The sequence below is a fragment of the Melopsittacus undulatus genome, chromosome 9 (assembly GCF_012275295.1).
Source record: "Melopsittacus undulatus isolate bMelUnd1 chromosome 9, bMelUnd1.mat.Z, whole genome shotgun sequence".
Lineage (NCBI taxonomy): Eukaryota > Metazoa > Chordata > Aves > Psittaciformes > Psittaculidae > Melopsittacus > Melopsittacus undulatus.
Genome location: NC_047535.1, coordinates 8,954,039 through 8,972,294, shown reverse-complemented (window position 1 = coordinate 8,972,294; position 18,256 = coordinate 8,954,039). Strand labels below are relative to the sequence as shown.

Here is an 18,256-nt window from a genome sequence, read left to right as displayed (position 1 = left end):
TTAGAAAAATAAACATTTGACCAGTTCATGTGCCAGCAGTCAACTTGCTTTGGGTTTTGTTCCTTAATATTTTTTATTTCCTGTCTCACTATTTTATGCATAGAAATACTGCTGATGGTTCCAAGAGTATCTGTCATCCTACCCCTTTTTAAAGTGTTCTGTTTGTTCTGAAAAGTGATTTGTAGCTCTGAAAGTAATTAGTGCTGAAAATTTGCTAAAATAAAGTTGGCAGGTGGATTCTAGGTCAGCCTTACCTTGTCTTTATTAGGACGTACGTTTAAACACATATTTGCTGTAAGTGAATAAAATCTCTCTGCTTATAAGGGGCTTTTGCCACCTTCAAGACTCTGAGGAAACTTGTATCTGCATTATAATATCCACTCATGACTTTGAAAACAAAATGAAGAAAGTCTGTGGCAGTGCACTATAAGCAAAATATGTCTTTAGACTGAATCTGCTTGGCTGCACAATGAAGAGTAAAGGTCGAGTTCAAGAGACTTCTTGAACGCAATTTTGTCACAGGTGACAGTAGATTAATTTTTCATGTGTTTAGTTCTGAAAAAGTAATTTGTGCTTCCAGGCCAGCACTCCTGCTCCCTCCCTTTTTTTTTTCTTTTTTTTTTTTTTTTTACTTTTTTTGCTTTTGAGGATGTTTTTCTATCTGCCATTTAAGAGATTTCTTTTCCCTTCATGCTTTCATTAGGCATTTCTAGCCTACAGTCCCATCTCAAAACATCTAATTCCAGATGTTGTTTAGAAATAAGGGTAACCATGGCATCTGTGGAAAACTGAAAAACTTTTGTGTGCTCTTAACGTAAAATACAGTGGTTAGATTGTCTGAAACGAAGTATTATGCAAGGCTAGTTCAAGTAAGGTCTTTGACTCAGCTAACCAAGTGTATGACAATGAGGTGATTGACTACTGGTTTAAAAAAAAAAAAAAAGACCAAAAAATAATCTAACAACAGTACAATAATGAATTTAAACATTTAGCTTTCTGCCCTCCTAACTGTGAAATGGCTGGGATTTCCAGGGGGAACAGTAAGAGAATGCAGTCTTTGGGAGGATTTTCTTCAATAACCATTTCACTTCTGCATCAATTTTAGCAAAGTCCAGATTCTGTCTGGCATAAACTGACATGACTCCACTGACTCTGACGATGCCTTGGTCTTTCCAAAATATTTATAGTAGATGTAATTTATTTTCCCAGCAACATATTCCCTTTGCAATTAATTAAATGGCAGAAGCTAGAAAGCCATGATGCAAGAAGCAGGGCATGGGATTAAGGTTCTGCCCAAGGCAGATGATTCAGTACATCAGATGTTACACATGAACCTTTCCACCAATCATTTGGCCTTTGGTATGTTTTTCTGGGAGTCTTTGCCCTGGCACACATTTTGCAGCACACACTGTCTTAACATAACAACCTCTTTCCCAACTTACTTTGGAGATAACATGGCCCTAGTGTCACAAAAGCAAGAAGGCCAGGAAGATAGAAGGAGAAAACAAGTAGGAAAAAGGAGGAGGACACATGAATGCCTAAATAAATGCAGTCTCCTCTCTTGGCTTTGTTTTTTCCATCCTGTTCTTAGGCTCATGTTAGAGATGTTACGGTCTGTTGCTGTAACACTTGTCCTGGTACCAAAGGGCCAGCTGACTGGTACTTGCATAAAAGTGAGTTAATGGTCTTATATTCTGTGGTGGCCAAGGGAGAAAAATTACCTTTGTCCTTCAAGCAGAGGGTCAGGGACCAAAGGAAGCAAGAATAAAGAAGTCTCTAGAACTGAGTGAAACCATACAGCCGGATCAGCTTGGATCCAAAGTTTCTGTAAAGAACCAGCCCTTCCCTGTTATAGCGTATTTTAGATGTCACTTCAGCACTTCTACTACTGCCCCTCTGGCTGGTAACTCTAGGTGCTTCCCAGGGCATTGGTGGTGCAAGGAAGAGGTAATGGAATGCTGCTTGAAGCAGCTTTCAAGCCTGGTGGAGACTGCTCTTCTCTGAAGGAGTTTAAATGATCTAATCTTGTGTGTTCTCCCTACAACTGGCATAGTTTCAGGCTTTGTAGTGACACGAGCAGGCACGGGCATCTTCCAGTGTTTGCTGTGTTGGTGCACAAGGTATCAGACACTGCTCACAGTACTTTTATGTTTTCCTTTCAGGTCACTTGAATATAGTTGATTCTGTGAGAAGTAAACGGTAAAAGAGATCTGTTTGTTTATACACTGACACATTGACTTTTCAGCTCTGTTCATACCAGAATAAGCACACCACATCATGAAAGCTAAGTGGCCCAGGTAACAGATGACACCCAGGTAATTTTGGGTGCTCTAGATGCAATGAACAATAGGCAATATGAGTGAACGTTGGAACACAGAAACCGAATGAATTAAAGGACTGTTCATCTGCTGTCATAGTTGCTGCCACTACATTAGAGATGGGGAAGGGAGAGGAATCTTTCCTGTTTAGAATATATAATGAGATACTTTGAAGAGGATGTATAGATTAATGGATTGGACTGAGAATTTTCTCAGGTGCTATCTCACAAGGCAAAGTTGTTATGTGCTCTAAGATTTTGATGCAGCTTCTCTTTGCCTGGGTTATATACATTATATACTTCTACTGCTTTCTTGTACAATCAGTCAAGCAGAAGGAGAGAGATGGCTGGGAAGTTTATGAAACGATAGTCCTTAGTGGGAACATCTGTAGCTGCCTCCCTGCTGAGAACAGGTAGATGAATGAAGCTGCTGATGCAATGCACAGGAGATGCTGAGGACACAGAGAAAACAAGAAGGAAGTATGTGGCATTTGACAGGAAGTGGGTAGTAGTTAGATGATGTACTTTGCTGCAGATATGATTCCTTCAGTGCTCCTGACTTCTTTCCTCACTTGCTTTAAAGTATCCCATAACCAACTGTTTTCTCTTTTCCTGTCTTTGCAGTTCCACACTCTCTCTACCATCTCCATTTCCTTTTCCCCAGATTGTTTCCTGTTTAATTCCATTCTCTGAACATCACAGTAGCGTCTTTTCTGTGAAAAAAAAAATACTGGGAATAGGACTGCAGCAGAAAAGTGAGTTAGATATCTGTGGCTGTAGGATAGGCTGAGGTTAAAGTAGGACATAACAGCTAAGGACAGTTACACAAGGCCCTGTGTGACCTAAAGTGGCCATGTCTTGGCAGGGTGGGAATTGCCATCTGGTCATCCAAATGTCTGAGGTAACTGCATAGTTCACATGGATGGAGAGCTAAGGTTTTTGCCATGAATATAATGAACTGCTAAATAATGGTGGATGAGCTTCTATTTAAGACTTGTCTCAACTTTATTTCCTTCCACCTGTTTTATCATCAGAATTTCAGCCTTCTGAAATTCTCTTGTGTATAATAAGATCTGAGTTCCAGCTCAAAGTCTTTTTTACAGGTAGTGCAGTAAGAACAAAGTGCTTGTGGTGATTCTCTGTAGTTTAATATAGGTTGTGCTCATGCTGCAGTGCTTCCCTCAGTGGCTACAGCAATATTTTCCATTGCAGACTGAAATGAATGGAATTGATGTCATGATGCATAGATGCTCTGTCTTCAAAAATCCTCCTCTTAGCTCTCATTTCCTTATTGTAAATAGTACCTAGTTTCTCAGACTGTTAGTAAGGGACACAGAAATATTCTTTGGAATCCTAAAGATTTTGAAATCAGGAAAAAACACCTCTAATACATATGCATAAGTCCTGAAACACTGATTTGCTCATGGTTATGGTGAATCCCATACATGAGAGTATGTCACAGACACTTAAGCTTTGATACTTATGCTTTTTGAACACAAGAGAGAAATTAATATTTGGAATACTGATGTACCAGTTTCCCCCTTAGCTCTGGTGAAGAAATGCACAAGGCACATTAAATCATGCAGCACTTTCAAACATTCTTCTCTCCTTACAGTGTGACAGCAAAAATAAAATGGTACAGTTCTGTGAGAGTTATTAGCACCTTCAGAGTCATGCTTTTAGGGCTGCAGGCGCTAGAAAGCAGAAGAATAGTGGAATATCCTCAGCAACACCACAGAAAGAATGGAATCAATTTTCCTGAACAAAGACAAGGATCCTTCAGCTCTGAGTCACACATCATGAATTTCTGAAGTGTCACATGGGGAGAGTGAGTGTTATGCTGGGACTTGAAAAATACTTGTTGACTCCTTTCTTAAAGAGAGAGGGTTTAAGCTTAAACTCTCTAAGACACATGGTACAGGAAGATTTTCCTGATAGGCTCATGCCATATGGAAGATAGAGATCATTGATTTCATACCACAGGGCAAAGCCTCAGCAACAGTAGTACAGAATAAGGTCAGTGTAGCTGTACCAAAGTTCATCTCATTTAGCATTCTGAGATAAGACTTTTTAGAATCACACAGTGATCTGTGGCTCTGAAAGGTATGGAAGATTAACAAATAGCATCTAGGAAGGTTTATATTGCTATGAGAGCTCTGGAGAGGGAATTTAATGTACCCATTTTTGACAGTGGCACGAAGCAACCCACATGCTGCTGCAACAGACTGAGTTGCTGACTAATTTATGTCAACACTCATCCATGATCCTGAACCATCCTGTTCAGTGACACTAACAGCCTAAGAGTGGATTTATACCCTTAGCAGTTGTATTTTATCTGCAATGGCATTGCTTATGAGACTTGCTTTGTTCCCCAGATCCCTATTTGAGCTGCTTGCCAGCTATAAATCAAATGGTTTAAACTTACAGTCTGCAGTAAGATACTGAGTAGTTTCACATGGGTATCAATCACAACGTCTATTGGAGCCCTGTGTATTTGCAGGTATGCAAGCAAATAGATTGTGGCAGCTGACATATGCCTGAGAAGGTGCTTCAGCTTTGTTAAAAGAGAGTGGACTTCATAGCAGCAGCTCTTTCTTCAGTCACTGAAGGAAACCAGCAGAGTTCATATGGACTATTTCTGAAAGGGAGGAGGTGGTATGGTTTTGCAGGTGACTGAGTGTGTTCTAGGACTTGGGTCAGTGACACCTATTTATATTTTCTGTCAGAATGTAATAGAAAGTTGGCTTGGTTTTGTCCTTATGCTGGGACTTTGCCAGAGGCTGAAACATCTCATATCCGGAACTCTGTATTGCTGCAGCCTTTGGATTATTGAGCTGCGTGCTGTGATCATTAGCAAGAAATTCAAGGAGTAAGGGAAGATTCTGATTTTCAGTGGCACTCTGCTACTCTGTGTTTAGATGTAGAAGTCTAGTTTTATCCAATTTCTATTGAAGGTATGTAAAATAATATAAATAAGAAATATTTTAGCAAAAGAATCAGTTCTTTTACATTAACCACTGTTCACACAGGTGAAAGCCATATAATAAGGGAGGTGTCATGAGGACCCAAACTGCTAAAAGACATGTCATACCAACAGTGAGGTCCCTTTCATGCATCACACCAACGTGCAGAGAGAAAGTAGAAAAAATAGGATATTTTCCTAATTCAGTATTGTCAGAAAACCAAGATAATTCCTGAAAAGGAACGTTCTAAAGGCATCTAAAATATATTGTTCAGACTGAAAAATCATTCAGATTCAGGTTAACATAGTTCTTGATTAAAGAATAGTGTTGTAATATGAGGCTGTTAAGACTTTTTACATCTCTAGGAAAAAGTGTTATTTCTGATGGTTTTAGAATCATCACTACCTCCTTCCTGAATCAGAGAGAAAGAACATCTGCTTGCTGAATCTCCTGAGTCTTTCTTAGTATTACTATAGTTCATACTTAAAGAGTTTGTGGATCTCCTGGCATCGCTTTACAAATGTACTTTACTATAGTGGCAGTTTTATATTTTGAAATGAATACTATATTGCAGGTAGAAAGCACCAGCTGTCCCAGTCTGAATACACTGAGAGTGGCCTAGCAGGCACTGATTCCAGCAGAACATCAATCAGTGCAGTGCAACAACACAGCAGGGAAGCTAATACATTTTCATACTGTTTATATAGAGCAGGAACACTGCAGGCTCACAGGCTCTGAAAGAGCTGAGTACAATCTTGTACTCCTGCAAAGTATGAATTAATCCATTTAGGAGCTGCTGCAGTGGGAAACATTACAATATACTGCACCAAATTCCCTACCTTAGTGAGTAACTTTCTTCTCATGCTGTTGCAGTTCTCGTTTGCTGCAGCTTTGGACTGGACTGTGCTGGTGATCACGCGTGGAGGATCAGGTGGGCTGTCTTCTGTCTCTGATGTGCATGGCCCTTGTGTTCTAGGACAGCAGTCAAAGTCCTCCTGACCCCAGCTGGTAGAGATCTCAAAGGGATCAGGGTATTTCTCATCAGGACTTGATCCATCGTCACTGGTTTTGGCATTACAAAGTATAAGTGATCTTGAAATGGAGCGAAACTTTCTTGACTTCCTGTTCCCAGCATTGCTCTTTCGATCCATCTTCAGAGAGCTGGTGGTGCTGCTCTTTTTCCTATCATTCTCCCATTTATGAGGCATGATAGTTTCAAAAACTTCCTCTGCTTCTCTGGTGCTAAATATCCTCCAGGAAAGGAAATATAAAAAGTAAGTTGTAATATACCCCACTTTCTCCCACTTAATAACCTACACTACTGAAAAGCCCTAATGAATAAATCGAATCAACAGAGCCTTTCAGTCTGCTAACAGCCACGTGATATCTTATGACTTGCTAATTCTGTTTCTGTGCAGTGCTCTACTAAATTCTCCTTCACCTTTTCATTCTCTTTCCATGCTCCCCAAGCACAATGGAGTGCTTTTAATAAATGTTTTTCATGCTTCCATTGTGCTGCTTGCATTTAGCTTCTGCTGAATTTGCATGTTGAAATCCCAAATTGAAAAGGAAGACACTTTAAAAGCATCTATCCTCCTAATATTATTTGGAAAGAGGAAGCTCCTTCTGAAGTTTGATTCATGAAACAACTGCAATTCCAAGATTAATCAAATTGTTAAGTTCCTTGCCTGTCACGTCTGATTTGTAAGTGGTTTAGCAAAAGTAGACCTTAGGCATGAGAGAGTAAGGAATGTTAGGCTGCTATAAAACTCCTACCTTTGCAGACCATACCTCACTTAAGACATTTAACAGTAACAGAGAGATCCAATGAAGCACTTAAGATGTGAATATCTGATTAGGGATTGAAGTCTATAAAGGAAATACAGCTCCAATACATCAATCAGAAAGTGTCCCATTACAAATGGTCTGTTTCAACGTATGATTCAGCATACAAAATTAAAAGAAAACTGAAGAAATACTATTCAATCAAAATATGGCAAAAGTTGGAGCTTTTGTAAGTAATGAGCATGTTAACAAAGGGGAGCTTTGTTAAACTGTTTGCTTTTTCTCTCAGAAAAAAATTTCTGAAAATATTTGGTAGGTATGTCAGTGCTGAAAATTCAGCACAAGGAAGCCTACATTAATTACTTTGACTTTCTAACTTAATTTTTATTATCATGTTTATTACACGTACATTCTTATTGGTTTTGCAGTGCATGATTGATACTGTATGCTGCCATTCCAGAAAAAATGCCTCTTGAAACTTAAGTATTTGCATAAATCAAAGATGCTGTAGTTGTTATATACAAAATTGAAGATCCATGTAATTTGAAAAACACTTCTCAGTTATATTATTGAGAGAAAAGTTTGTACATTGTGCTCCAAACTGGGTTGTTGTGTTTGTTTAGGACTTTTCTTCTGCTTCTATGCAGGGTTAGGCAGGTATGTAAGCACTAGGTAATTGAAATGTCACTGGTGATACAGAAATAAATGACAGCAGATTTTCTAAATAATTCTTACAACAACAATAAAGAGGCCTGCAAGTTCTGACCAAGCCAGATTCATACCATAGAGCCAAGCCAACCTTATAATAAATCTGCAGTATTATTTCCACCCCTACTCCCCTCCTCTTCCTCCCAGTAATGAGGAAAACAAAACCAGACTATAAACACTATGCCATTGAGTACCTGTCTGAGGGAGTTTTATGGTATTGCTGGAAAGATACAGAATTCAGTGTGAATCTGAAGCCATTTGAATTTGTAAAAAAAAAAAACCAACTTTGCACACAGCTTTTTCGGTGTGCAGTGAGGAGCAGCAATGAAGTCCCTTCATCTCTCAAGAAAAAAGATGTTTTTTATGCAGTTCTTTCTGGTATTTTTGATAGGTAATGCTCCTGCAGCCTTCCATCATAATGTATTTCCCATCATACCAGTCCTAATATTGCTCTGCTCCCTGTTGTCAGTTTTCCAAATCCCTAACACTTTAGAAACTTGTGCCTTGAGTATTGGAACTCACTGGATTTCCCAGCAGGAGAGTATTTCAGGGCAAAGTTCAAGTCTGAAAGTATCCAGAGAACATGACACGTTCCACAAAGCTGGTGTGTTTTCTGCCCCTGTCCTGTGTGTCTTTGGGATCCCCTCTGCTCCTGTGGGAGAGTCGAACCCCATTGGATAGGAACATTGGAACTGAAGTCACTGGGCTCCCACCTTTACCCTCACTGGCATGAGGAAAGCTTTCAGGGTCAAACTGAGCTACCATTTTCTCCATTCCCTTCAGTACATAGAATGTTGTACTTATTTCTTTCATCAGTGTCTCTTCATATAAATAACAAGATTTGCAACCATGGCTGAATGTAGCCACTATATGGATGGAGAACTGCCCAACAGCACAGCCACACTCCCTTCTGACACAGAGCACGTGCTGAATAAAAGGACATCTGACTCCAAGTGTAAGGACACAGTGGTCAGAGGAAATGGGGAAAGGTTTGATATAGATGGAGCTCAGCTCTAACACATGGGCTTTGTGGTTGACATGGAATCTTATTTCTCTAAGATTGCTCTTCCCTCCTGCACTGTTGAGAGAACCTACTTTTCAGAGCCTGTATGTAATAATTCATTTTGAAGTACAGAGATGAAAAGTGCTCAAAAAGCAATAGGATGGCTAGGGTGAGGGAAACTTTTGCAAGTACCTATCCTTAGCAACCTGGGTGGAAAAAAATGAGGTACTTGCTAAAGGTGTCTAGAATACACATCCCTTGAAAATCTGCAGTAGGAATCAGTGCTTCCTCTGTGATTCTGGTGATTGCTATTAGACACTAACAATAAGAACATTAGAAATGAGCCCAAGATGCACATTCAGACCTAAACAAACTTGCCTACAGGGGTAAATTATAAGAAAAAGCACTTTTCATTCAAGGATTTCAATGATGTACAAGCATTAACTGCTCTTATTTCCCCAAAGAGAAAGAATTAGAAAACAGCTATTAAGCACATGGGTAAGCAGAAGACTTGATAGCTTAATGGTCAAAATACAGCTCTCTGGAGACCAGAATGCTAGAATGAAGGATGGAGAGATGCAGTAGTCCTTTCTTGCTCTGTCTAAAGCTGCTGAACTTAAACACAGAGCACTGTCATCAGTACTAAATATTCCAAGGGATGCCTCTCTGACTATGCTAAGTATCTGGGATGCAGGGAACACATATAAGCACCTGTTGAAACACTGAAGGAGACATTGTTTTAAGTGCATTATGCCATCCCACCCCCATGCAATGCTCTTGAGAAATTTTACCTTGTGCAGAGTGAATGTTTCTCTTGCCCTGCTGCATCAACTGTTTCCTCCTCCCCACCCCCAACAGAGCTCCATCAGCTCAAAGATAAAGTTTAACCCTGAATGACTTACCTAATGTCTTAAAGCAAGCCAGTGACCGAAGTGAAAATAAACGCAGTAGACATGAAGACTTCCAGTTAAATACTTGTTCTTGCTCTGAAGTATTAGTTCACAGCCCAAGTCTTAACTAAGGCAACATCCTTTCCAGAACTGCTGATTCAGGATTGCATAAGTGGAAGAAATATAGGAGGTACCAAAAACATAGTCTATAAGTTTTCCAATAAAAATATCCAGAAATGTTATTTTATACAGAAAACAATATTGCAAGTGCCAGAGAAGCTTTATGATTCATTTCCATCTTCCACCAAATTTAATTCAAGATATCGATGGCACGGACAATTACTTCAAAGTCTGTTCTCCAAAACATCCATCTTTTTCTCCAGTGCACTCACTGCTTGTCATTTTCTTTTGCCATTCTTATACCTCCAGCATGCCTGATGGAAGTTGTCTGTGGTTTGTAATGCAAACCAAATGTTCCTTCTCTGTTTCTTTTTTATTTTTTTTTCCCCAAGCTTTATTTTTCCAGCTTTAAGTCTAAAAAGCCCTAACTCAGTCTGTCTTCTGCAAACAAAATACATGATTTGATCTGTGCCCATTTGGTTTAAATTTTTGGTTGGATGTTGAACCAAGCATTTACAAGACGCAAATACTTCGGTGTAGCTGCCAGACTGAATGCTGTTAACCAGACAGTAGGAAAGATAGAACTTGTATTGACTAGCAAGAACTAGATGAGTTTTACATTACCAAGTGCTAACAGCACGATATCTTACATCCCACTTTAATCTAGATCTTATGATCTTTGTCAGATTCATTACTGAACAGTACTATTAGCACTGAACTATTGCAGATGTCTAGGATTTCCAGGCAGTAGGAAGAGCGAGAGATTTGGAAGTTTTCTAATAAAGAGTAAGAAACTCTTGAAGAGTTGAATTTACTGTTAAAAAAATAAATAAAAAAAAGGAGAAAAATACCTAATCCTAAAATAAAAATTCAAAAGGAGGAACTTACAAGAGCGAGGCAGACAAACCTGACTCCTGCAGAAGGCTGTTCCTCTTCATAGGCCTGGCAAAAAAAGACAGAGTGAATAATTGAAAACACACTCTCACGGTGCCACGTGACTCAGTTTCAGTAATTTTGCTCAGTACATTGGAACGGAGCTATTGTTTCCTAATTGAAGAAAATGTCAGCAAGGATAGATAAACAAAAGCAATGGGATGCAGTATTGGGGAAACTGTTTCCAGCAGGGTCCCAGCTACCCAGACTAGGCAAGACCATTTAAGGAGGTTGTGTCATTTGTTTTTACCCATTGCTCACTGGTCCTACGATTGATGGGGTTCGGGAATGTGAAACCTACTTGGGGGAAGGATAGGGGGGCAGCCAGAATCTGTGCTAATCAAGTGCAGGGTTTCCTGCTGGAGGCCGAGATGGCAGGCATGTTTCTCATAATTTTTAGCAGATATTTTAAGCTAGTAAGAATTTCATAGACCACTTCTGCTCCAGTAGCAAAACAAAGCAGGAGTCACTTTTGAATGCCAAGCCCTTGTATTGTTCACCATGAAGTGGCATGGACCTTTAAACCTACCAATTCTCCCCTTTATGGGCTAGACTGCAGTTCTATAATCCAACCTGATCAAGGACTCAGAATATCTGGGTTTTTTTTCCATAGAGCATCCAGGAAATAAGAACTATTTCACAGATTGCAAATTGCCTCAATTACACTTTCATTCACTATGAAGTAAATGGTTCACAGTCTATTCTACTGCTGTGGCAACTCCCACCATGAAACACTGCTTGAATTGTACCCACCATCAGTTGTGGAAGCAGGCAGCCACCTTTCCGCCATGTCCCTCGTCAGTCCCCAACTGTCAATCTTGAGTTCTGCTCACACTGACAAATAAAATCTTGCCCAGAAACCTACTTTCTCTCAATGAATTTATGTGATAAGGTGCTTAGTGTGATTGTTACCCTCAAAAAAGATCCATGAAAGAATTGTCTCTGAAAGAGTTTACTGAAATAGTGAGTCCCCTTTGGAAGGTCCTCACAAACTAGAAATCCTATATTTTTCAGGAAAAAGTAAACAGAAACCTGAATTTTACACCTGGCCCTGTCTGGTCATGGAAATGGTCAAGAGGAAAGTGCTTAGACACCTCCTGCCTTATATGTTCTGTGGCTTGAAGGTCCTGGATCTGTTGGACTATCACTAAACTTGCAAAAGAGAGAGAGAAATTATAAAATATGTTTAAAATATTGCACTGATATGGTCTCATGTTTAGTAGTCCTGTGATTTCTAGACAAAACATGGACTGTGAATACAAGCATCAGCCCCATGAGTATGATGTACGTCCTGGGAGAAAAAGCGAAGATGAAATCTCTGCTCTGCCTAGTGTCTACAGGAGCCCTGAAACACTCTGTCCTGAAAAAAATTGGCTAATTTATACTTTAAGTGTTTACAAAAAGAAGAGAGTTTGCCACTATTATCCCAACAATTAAGATCTCAGGATATTAGTTCCCCAAAGGAAAACTGTCATAAAGAACAGAGTTTTAGCCTGGATCACTGGATGACAATAGACATGGAGCATTACCCAACTCCTTTAAATTCTAATCTTGTAGAAAGAACAAGACTTGACACTGAGTAGCGAACTACAGTTATCAAGTAGCTTTTCTGGAAAGGAGGAGAAGTAGGGAGCTGACTTTATGTTTTGGGAAAGAATTCTTCACTATATTTGAATAGAGACAACAGTGGCCTTGTACATAAAATGAGGTTTTATAGTGCTAGTACTGTACAAATGAAATATCAATGAGGAAGCAAAGCCACATACTGTTTACCACTTAACTGTCTTACACTGTAGCACACACGTGTTTTTGTTTAGCAATAGAGAACTCATTCACACAAAATCTCAACAGTCCTGAGTTTTGATCCAAACTGATTGAGCTGGAAGCTCAAAAGCGTTGGAAAGCTTTTTTCTTTATTTTTTTTATTATCTTCCCATTGTCACATGCTATTGCATTTCCTGACTATGGGCTGAATACCATAGTGCCTAAGCCACTGGGAGTTTTGTTCATTCAGAATTTGAACCTCAGCCAGGGCTAGGAGCAGAAACATAAATATCACAAGGAGGGGCAGATTTTTCATGTTGTTTCACTCTAACCTTTTGCAATTTTTTCCATCTTCTCTGTACAGTAATCGTGCAGTGCCCAGTGGTGAACAGAAAAGCAGGGTTTTAGAAGCCATAAGGAAAAGGAGAAAGAGAAACTCTGCTGTGCCTGCCATGTTGCATTAACAGTTTGCTTTGATACTGGATACTGTGGTCAATCTTCACTACTTAGCTCTAACATGTTGTACCAGGAAAAGGTCAATGAACACTGATCAGAGGCTGGAATTTTGTATTCGAAGACTGAAATTATGTGGAGTCTCCTTTACAGAAAGGAGCTGTATAGATAAAGGTTTATGAGATATTAGGTACTATTAGGAAAATCAGCTGTGTTTCTTTACTGCCTTCTCATGTGAGGGATGGGAAAATAAGAATACAGTAAAATGAAGAGAGTTCAAACAAAAAAAAAGGAAGTACTTAAAACCTAGAGCAGAATTAATATGTAGAAGAAGAATATAGCAGAAATTACAGGCACTTTGAAGTTAGCTGTTTTGCCTTTGATTTCAGTAGGATAGAGATTTCCCCCCAAGGCGTGAGATGATGGAGATAATATCTGTAAAGGGAATAGTATGCAGAAAGGGCAGCAACTCTTGCTTCAGAATTAAAGTCAAACAGTACTGTTCACAGGTAATAATGCCTCTGCCATGGGATAAGGTATTAGTTACCATAAAATAGAGTAACTTTTCTGATGTCTGGAGTTAGTACCTATTGGAGGTTGGAGAAGGAAATAGAGGAGCCACTGAATTTATTCTTTATGACAGTGCTCTTTTTTGTCTGACTAAAACCAGGATGTGTCTGGAACCATAATAGACACAGGAGCTGGTCCTTCTTTTCCCCAAATTATTTTCCATATCCAAAGTTTTGGATTCTAGTGGACAAATATGAAGGCTATTCAGTACTAAATATTTTGCCTGTTGCTACTGGTGATAACCTTTTCCAAAAAGGAGCATATAAATTTAAACAGAACATTAGTACTGGGCAAAGCAAACCTAAGTAATGATGGCACTTAGCCTCAGTCCTGATCTCCACCCAGCTCTGAATATTACTTGTGTTAATAGGAAAGCAAGCCAGTAGTTTGGAGTGTTCTAGTTTTTGTCCTTTCCTTACATTACTCAGCAAGCTGATTAATTACCTTTGACTTAAACTCAGTCACAAATTTCATATTTTGCCATATTCCAAGCAGTTATGTCGCACAGGACAATCCATCTCCTCGCTGCTAAGCCAGGACTGGATTAGTCATCACTGCCTTGGGTTTCGCAACTTTCACTCTGCCCTTCCATCCATCAAAACATAGCAACATGGCACATTGAGTCACCCTGTGAGCACAGTTAATCCAGTATCCTTCTCCTTCTTGCTAATAGCAATTGCTTCAAAAGGATTACCTTGTAAAAAATGAAAGAGATAGTAGCTTGCTTTCAGGAAGATTTTCTTCTGAGTACTTTCTTGGTAACGGTAGGCTGGCACTCTGAGGTTTTGTACGTATTCCAAAATTGTTGGAGCTTTTTACATTATGATTGGATAGCCTTGTTTTAGCAGAAGCTACAGCTGCCTCATAATGGATAAGTATTGCATTATGTCAAATTAGGTAAATCACTTTCTAAATCCTTTCACCACTTAGTACCTAACTTTTGCCAGGAAGCACAAAGACTTTTTTTTTCTTCTAAAGATGAAATGAATCCTGTGTAATGCAACTGTAATTTATTCATTTCTGGCTCCCATTAAGATTTTGATTTCAAGAGTATCCAGAGGCAATGAGTTTCATGTATTACCTAAAAATGTACTTCCTTTTAATTGTTTGAAATTCATTGCCTCCAAGATTTGTTCCTAATACAACTAGGAAAAATATCCTGATATTCAAGTCTCTATTGAATCCTTCTCTTCTTGACCTCTGTACTGACATCATCTTCTATCTTCTACATGCTTTTATCTTTTCTTCTTCTGCCCCTTCTTTCTCTCAGCTTCATGCTGCTTTCATATGGTTGAATCTCCTCCTTCTTCAGATCTGTTTTTAAAAATCCACTTCCTTTTGTGAACATTTATTACCTGACTCTTTCATAATGGTGTCCTACTCTGCAGCATTCTAGACTGTTTTCCAGTGAATTGCTTTCCTGTGAGTTCATAAGAGTTCCTAGACCTTATCTTTCCAAAAATATGTGTTGCATGACATGCACTCACACTCTGATTACTAACCTTATTCTGGTGTCCTTACTTGTTGCAATGCCTTAGAGATAGGCTGTAAAATATTGTTTACATACTTCCATGGAAGAGTGTCTAATACTGAGTGTACATCCATCAAAAAGTATATTTACCTCATCTTGAGAACACATCCTAGAACTCTGTGAAGAATATGTTACTGTATACGTGCAATGCTTTGTTTGCAGAAACAGTAGCCCATGTCATCTACATAAATATTGTGTTCAGAGCATATGATTGAAAAATGACAGCACTGTGTGAAAAGCTTTGACTGTAGCCATGATGCAATGTATGAGGTGCAGCAAGAATTGAACCTTTTTAAAAGTGCTGTGGGTTGTGTTTGTTATTGTATTATTTTTGTACTGGGTATATAGACTACACATAAGAGATTATCTTGGGCTTAGAGAAACATGACAGAACATTTATGTCAGCTATGAAGCTGCTAAATATCTGGTACTGAAGAAAAGGTCCATCATTTTCTTAAAAGCCGTTGATCAATACACAGTTTATAACTGTGAACCAGAGTAGTAAAAACATGTGAGCTTCCCTGTATAGCATCATTCTAATTTAAAACAAATATTTTAAGAAGCTATGACTTTACCTCTTCTCTCTGCATTTCCAGTTACATACTGTTCCTTTTTCATCAGACTTTGCATTCCTTTTGATTTATGTTCCCTTGAACTGTAAGCTGACATAAGGGGCCCTTTAGGTTGAATGAAAGGAGAATTTCCAATTGCCAAAATTATGATTTATCAGGAAAAAAGCAAAGGGCAAAGAAAAATGAACTTACTCTTCATAAAAATATCATATGAAAATTTTCTCTGTATTTTTCATGAGTTCAGTATTAAAGGTGCATTTGGACCTGTCTGGTTTTACATTTTATTGTGAGTCTCATTTGGATTCTGTCATATTCATTGCTACTGCCTCCTCCTTTACTCCCTGAACAGCCAGATATGAATGAATGGCAGTACTAAAGGGGTGAATATGTTTAGTCCATCTGAGTACCAGTGGCAGAATTAAGTCCATATTTTACACTCTGGTACAGGCACCACTTTCTACAGAAGCCTGATCTTGGTCTTACTGAACTCGGGTGTCTATTGTCCTTTACTATGTCACAGATAGCATAAATAGTCCTGTCTTGCTTTGCTGTACTTGATGGTTTAAGTGCAGTTTTGGTTTTGTTTGTTGTTGATTTTTTTTTTGAGGGGATTGTTGTGGAGTTTTTGGGTTTGGGGTTTGGTTGGGTAGTTTTGTTTGCTTGATTATTTTTAAGTAGTACTGCCAGTGATTGATGAATTATGCAGTCTCTTCTTTTGGATACCTATGCCTGAATAAGATGACTTTACCACATTGTAAGTACAGTTGTCATTTTAACTTGCAAGGCTTTAGCAGCAGCTAATTCTGATTATTTGTTCTTCCTAGTGCCTGGCAGAGGCAAAGCTACTCAATACAGGCTGTTGCTTAACTCTGAACTAAGGAAGTCTTGAGGACCCTTCACATTTATGCTGCTTTACTTTGTCTCTAAGGCTGTGACAGCTGGAATGAAGCCAAGTGGATGAGTTTTATTTGCTGTGTTGAAGATAACAGTACAAAGCTGTGATGGCAGCTCTCTTGCTCTTAACTTCTGCAATACTGTAGCTTTTAAACACTAACTTTAGTTGGAATGCACACCACGTATGTGTTGGCACATTATTTTTGACAGCAAGATGTGACTATATTATTTTACAAATTCCTCATAAGTGAAATGGTATAATCTGTCACACAAATAGCTCCCTGGTAAGACACAAACTGAAAATGTTTTTGGTGCTTCATGAGATCTGATGACACTCTCATAGGTGTGGATAGGTGCTGGAGTCAGCCATAGCATCCTAAACAGTCTAGGATCTAGCATCTTTAGAGGTGACTTTTCCTCCATGTTTTGAATTCAGCCTGCAACTTCTGAGCAGTACCTGATGTTAAATAGCTCGGAGCTAGTGACTGAGAGACCTCAGCTGAGGATTCCTGACCTTGGGTTTTGTTTTTTCTACAGAATAGCAGGTTTCAAGTCCAGAAATAGTTGTAAGTAGCTAGTCTAAGTGACCTGTCAAAGACAAAATTAACCTATAATACCTGTAAGCACTAAATCTGAATGTAAATGAATTATTCTGCTAATCTTGAGGACTTGCTACACCCTCAGAGATTGTTACACAGGTTAGTTACCGTTTCTTTTAAACATTGCTGTGTCCTGATAATAATTTGCTTTATTTCTGTATTTGTCAAAAAAAGCTTAGCTATTACTGCTTGGCACTACTTCAGCACCCTTTCTGAAGATAAGGAAGGGAGACCATGGGGTGGGAGGCACCAAAGAACTTTGTTTTATGAGCTAATATTTGGTTGCTTTGTGTTTTTTGTGATGACCTCAATTTAAATGTTGGCTAAAATAACTGTTAGGTCGGCAGTGTCTGTAGTCCAGGGCTACCAGATAGTAAGTAATTAAGCTCCATAGCATCAGGGGGTGAAAGGGATACTGTCATGCTGAAACCAGGACAAATACCCTCATCCATAAGAAATTGGTATTACTCAGATGACAGGTATTATATTCATTTTGCAGCTGAAGGAAGGAATGAGCAGCTACATGATTCAATTGTGTGATAGATTGCCTCCAGAGACATGGCTGTCTTGTGAATTGACTATCTGGGAAAGGCTGTCTGGATATGCACAAAAAGCTAGTATGTCTGTGAATGTTTAAAAGAGCATGTTGAGGATCTCATGATGCCATGTATTCCCATAAGCTTGGTCCTGGGTGTAGCCACTGACACAGGAGTAGACATGTGCTCAGGGAGGTCAGATTTTCCAGCATCTTTTCCTTATTTATGCTCATTTTTGATCCAGAGAGTATCTACTAGTTTCTGTAGAAGAACTAATATTATCTCCTTTTGGATTTCTGAAAAGAAAGAGTCTTTTGAAATTTAAGTCCCAAGTGGTTGTCCAAAATCATGTTCTAAGACAGCCGTGACACCACCAACACAACCCAGGATTTCCTTTTTCCTTTTCTTTCCTTTTTCTTCAATATCTTTAAAAATTGCTATAAACTTTGTCTTTTAATTCATGGAAATGAATCTTAAAAGACTTGACTCACACATTCAGGAGTTAAGAATATCTACACATTTGGGGGATGCATACAAGGACAGAGTTTTAAAGTTTTTTTTTTTAGTATTTCTGGCTAAAACAAAGGACTCAAATGTATAAAATGAGCATAGCAAAAA

General features: G+C 38.9%; 1 protein-coding gene across 5 annotated transcripts in view; it reads right to left on the bottom strand.

Moving 5' to 3' along the window:
* Positions 1–10,816, bottom strand: part of IL16 (interleukin 16) — a 35,739-nt gene extending 24,923 nt beyond the window's left edge. For 4 of the 5 annotated variants that reach the window (XM_031048638.2, XM_034065918.1, XM_031048640.2 and 1 more), the window contains exons 1-3: positions 10,694–10,816; positions 9,679–9,816; positions 6,120–6,531 (exon numbers count right to left, since the gene is read on the bottom strand). In XM_031048638.2, the coding sequence (XP_030904498.2) occupies positions 6,120–6,488 (369 nt within the window). In that variant the 5' untranslated portion in view covers positions 6,489–6,531; positions 9,679–9,816; positions 10,694–10,816. The remainder of the gene's footprint in view (positions 1–6,119; positions 6,532–9,678; positions 9,817–10,693) is intronic. The other variant, XM_031048639.2, reaches the window with a different exon arrangement.
* Positions 10,817–18,256: the final 7,440 nt, after the last annotated feature.